Source organism: Ipomoea nil, unplaced genomic scaffold (genome assembly GCF_001879475.1).
Source record: "Ipomoea nil cultivar Tokyo-kokei standard unplaced genomic scaffold, Asagao_1.1 scaffold2494, whole genome shotgun sequence".
Classification (NCBI taxonomy): Eukaryota; Viridiplantae; Streptophyta; class Magnoliopsida; order Solanales; family Convolvulaceae; genus Ipomoea; species Ipomoea nil.
The window spans coordinates 1,950,440-1,954,642 of NW_017618922.1; the positions used below are offsets into that span (position 1 = coordinate 1,950,440).

The 4,203-nt window shown below is 34.7% G+C and overlaps 1 protein-coding gene across 1 annotated transcript; it reads right to left on the bottom strand.

Annotated features, from left to right (window-relative positions):
* Window positions 1–1,226: 1,226 nt before the first annotated feature.
* On the bottom strand, window positions 1,227–4,203 carry LOC109153482. The gene is made up of 4 exons (XM_019301350.1): window positions 3,951–4,203; window positions 3,001–3,220; window positions 1,610–1,655; window positions 1,227–1,520 (listed from the first exon to the last, which is right to left on the bottom strand). The coding sequence occupies exons 1-4, from the start codon at window positions 4,066–4,068 to the stop codon at window positions 1,401–1,403; spliced, it is 504 nt and encodes a 167-aa protein (XP_019156895.1). The 5' UTR covers window positions 4,069–4,203; the 3' UTR covers window positions 1,227–1,400.

The window sequence follows — 4,203 nt, forward strand, 5'->3', positions numbered from 1 at the left end:
GCACTCCCTTCCAAGCCCTTTATGGCTATCTACCACCATCTCTGACTTTTGACTTGGTTACAGAAGGAGAAGGCAGTGACTGGTTTAAAGAAAGAGCTTCTATGATAGCCATTCTTAAAGAAAATTTGCAGAGGGCTCAATCTAGGATGAAACAGCAAGCAGACAAGCACAGAAGTGAGAGGAATTTTGCAGTAGGGGATTTTGTGTACCTCAAAATACAACCCTACAAACAGACATCCCTAGTTGTTAGGTCCAGCATTAAACTCACTGCAAGGTTTTATGGTCCTTTCAGAGTTAAGGAAAGAATTGGAGAAGTAGCTTATAGACTGGAGCTGCCTACTGATGCATCTATCCATCCAGTGTTCCATGTGTCTCAGTTAAAGAAGAGGTTGGAGAAGGAATGACTCCACAGCCCACCCTACCACTCACTGATTCTGAAGGTATGGTGTTGGCTCAACCATTGGCAGCTATAGGGAAAAGGCTAGTCAAAAAGAACAACAAGGCTGAGGTGGAAATCTTGGTCCAATGGACAAATTTGCCTAAAGAAGCAGCCACATGGGAAAATTTCCATCATATCACAAGGCAATTCCCACAATTTGATCCTTGGGGACAAGGATCCCCTGAAGGAGAGGGTAAATGTCACAATCGTGGAAGGAAAACCGGAAGAAGGAGTTCAGGCTGAATGTTCAGAGCAGGTGGATGGGCTAAGGGCAATGGGCCGATGAGAAAAGACGAAGGACTGAAACGACATCGCTTGAGTGTGGGCAGTTAAATTAGCCGTTATAACTAATTGAAACGGTGTCGTACGTAGGAAAGGCTAAGAGCCGTTATGTTTGAAGTAAAACGGTGTCGTTGCGAGGGAAGATGGCACTCCACAGCCTGGTCGAAGAAGATAAGGAGCTGAGAATCCGGAGGGGGTTATGGAGTTTTGGAAGCATTAGCTAGCTCTGTTTTATGTATTTGTTTTTTGCAAAAGTATTTTCATTCATGTATTAGCTGAAGAACACTCAACCCTAATTTCCTTCCAATTTCTCTCAAATTTTATCATCCTTTCTTCTGCAATTTCCCACCTATTTCTGCTATTACCTGTGTTGAATTTCCCAGGTTGTGACACATTTTTTGTCGAGAGATTGTTAAATTAATAAACAAAAACATTTTTTTGTTCTATTAAACACAATTCCCAACGTTTGATTCAAATTTACAAATCAAATGGCTTCATCAGCTTCATGAAATGCAAATATACAAGCTGTATGTCTTTAATTATATTAATTATTAATTATGACTCCATTTAACAGAAAGTCATCAAACTCACAAACATTAATTAATACAACTCTTAAAATATAATTGTACATAAAAGTAAACTAATTACTGTGCATAGGAATTATATATGTTTGGAAATTTTAGACTCTGCCTCCAATCTCCTTCTCACTTCTCACAACCTCTTCAACCCTAATATGGATTGCACCAGTGCAAAATAGTTGTGTCCCACTCAAGATTATCAATACTGTCTCCAATGTCCTCTGCAACCATACAATTAAAAAAAAAAAAAATTAATGTTTTTCAAAACAAAAATTTAAAAATTTTAATGCAAATACATAGAATATCTTACCAAGTTTGAATCAGTCCACCCAATGCTAATCTCTTTACATGCCAACCTGCACGATAATTAATTATAACTAAGCATTATTATTATTATTATTAAAGACTAAAATTATCTAGGTGAGATCTAAACCAAAGTATCAAGAATCTTTATATATATATATATATATATATATATATATATATATATATATATATATATATATATATGGTCAAGTTCCCGTGCGGCCGTGCAATCACTCACCATCAGTTATGCATAAACGCACCACAAGGTGTTTAGAAATGAACCATTAGGTGTGGTGCACTTGTGCATCTAGTTCATGCAGTGTATTTCTGAACACTGTGTCGTGCATATTTGTATACCTAATGGTGAATCTGCACCAACCGCACGAAAAGCATTGTCCGCATTTGAACGAGTATATATGTGTGTGTGTGCGCGTGTGTTGGATCAAATGAGAGCACATCCCAACTAATAACTAATCTTAGCGTTACATCTAAAAAGCCAAAATGGATCAAATCATTTCCTTTAAATGTAGTGGCATTATTGTAATTATTGTCAAATTTACTGTACAACTTTTAACACTATACTGTGTACTTCTGAAGATTTGTTAGAAATAATACACACATTATGTTGTTAAAAAGTGCATAATAAAGTATTAAAAATTGCACGTTTAGCATTAAAAATTGCACTTTGCAAAATGAAAAATGCAAAAGTGCAATATGGTTTAAATTTTACAATTTATGACTGAGTTGTTTGGTTTTATTTGATTTAGGGTTCACTTTTTACTGCTTAAGGTTTAACATTTACGATTTAGGTTCAAAATTTATTTTCTTTCGTTGATATCTTTAAAAGTTATCTAGAAATGCACATTATGTTGTTAAAAAGTGCATGTATAGTATAGTGTTAAAAAGTTGCACAGTAAAATTAGTGATAATTACAATAATGTCACTGTGTTTTATTAAGTTAGGAATAATTACAAAAATGTTATCCCACTTTTAAAATAGAAAATTAATCTGATCCGTGTTGTTTTTACATAGAATTTTTAGCATATATATATATATATATATATATATATATATATATATATATATTCCAGTGAGAATGAACCATGCCCCAGGTCTCCCAATTGCAATAACCTCATAATTCACTATTGTTGGAGTAACATTTTAGAGTGTCGGGACAAGTGTCAATAATCTAATTACCCTCAAGGTTTTTGTTGCTAGGCTAAAGTCTTAGGTTTATCATTATCTAATATTAAATTGATCAACCTTGTATAGTGTGGTACATTAAGAAATCATTACGAAAAATACTTGATATAGTTACATATGGTATACATTATCATCATGCACAAAATTTGTTATTAATTAATATATGAAATTGAATTTGGAGAGTATGCTTACCCCATTGCAAGTAGTGTGAGTAGCCAAGATATAAGGGAAGATGCAGCTGCTGCATGTTGGCTAGCTGAATCCCACTGAGCTAGATTATGGAGGCCATTGAGGGAGGTGATGAACCCCACGATTCCAGCAAGGAGTGAGTAAATGATCACAAAACCTGTAGCCAAGTTGCCAAAGGGGAAGTAGATTGGGAATATTCTGGCTGGCATTGGCAATACTGATGCTGCAACTCACAAAACGACACCGTTTTAGTACTTACACCCATAGCAGTCAAATCCTTCTTAAAGCATATTTTATATTGTCACAACACAATCAATCATTATGTTGTGGAAATGCGCCTTGCAAGGTGGACACGGTTCTATGTTCATAATTATTGAACTATATATATACATATGTTCATAATTATAAATCTATATATTCTTAATTTTTGAACTTCATATTCATAATTATTGAACTCTATATTCGCAATTACAGAACTATATGTTCATAATTATGTTCACAACTCTATATTCATAATTATATAACTATATGTTCATAATTTTTGAACTATATATTCATAATTATGAACAATTTTGAAACCGTGTCCACCTTGCACCACGACATTATTTGCCCAACACAATTATTATCATGGTTCATTAATTATAAAATATCAAATTATCAATAGTCTATTTTACTAGCATTTTCAATAACCAATTGTTGTGCGGAGACCGGTAAACGCCAAGTCTAACACCCGATGGCTGGGGATTGTTTGGCTGAGGCCGATAACGACCAAGTCCATGCCAGCACTCAGCGTCTTGAAAATGTGTGGCAGTATAAAGAAATAAAGTTATGTATTCGCTACAAGCTAGCTATATAACTTTTGGCCTAAGTAGTAAGTGTTTGATCATATCCTAACACAAATAATATGCCATTTTCTTGTATTTGTTGTGAAAAGACATCAAGAAAAAACATACCTGTCTCGCGGGATTTCACAATCCCATGATTAACCGCCCATGAAGCGGCCACAATGACAATGAAATACAGTATGGTATTAATGGATAAAAGCATGCATGAAACACCTTTGCTTGCCATGCTCTCTGATCTGATCTGATGTTTTTGAGACAACCTAAGGGAAAAATAACTACAATAATGCTTTAATTTGCAGCTTTCTTGAGGTTTTGGAGAGATCAGAAAGGTATATAAAGAGAGAATGGGTACGGTTCTATT

Bases quoted from the DNA above. Each gene is read 5' to 3' on its own strand.
- LOC109153482 (XM_019301350.1), bottom strand. From the start codon at position 4,068: ATGGCAAGCAAAGGTGTTTCATGCATGCTTTTATCCATTAATACCATA. The intron at 3,221-3,950 runs GTATGTTTTTTC...TGTGAGTTGCAG, and splicing joins TGTGAAATCCCGCGAGACAG to CATCAGTATTGCCAATGCCA. The intron at 1,521-1,609 runs GTAAGATATTCT...GTATGGTTGCAG, and splicing joins GGTGGACTGATTCAAACTTG to AGGACATTGGAGACAGTATT.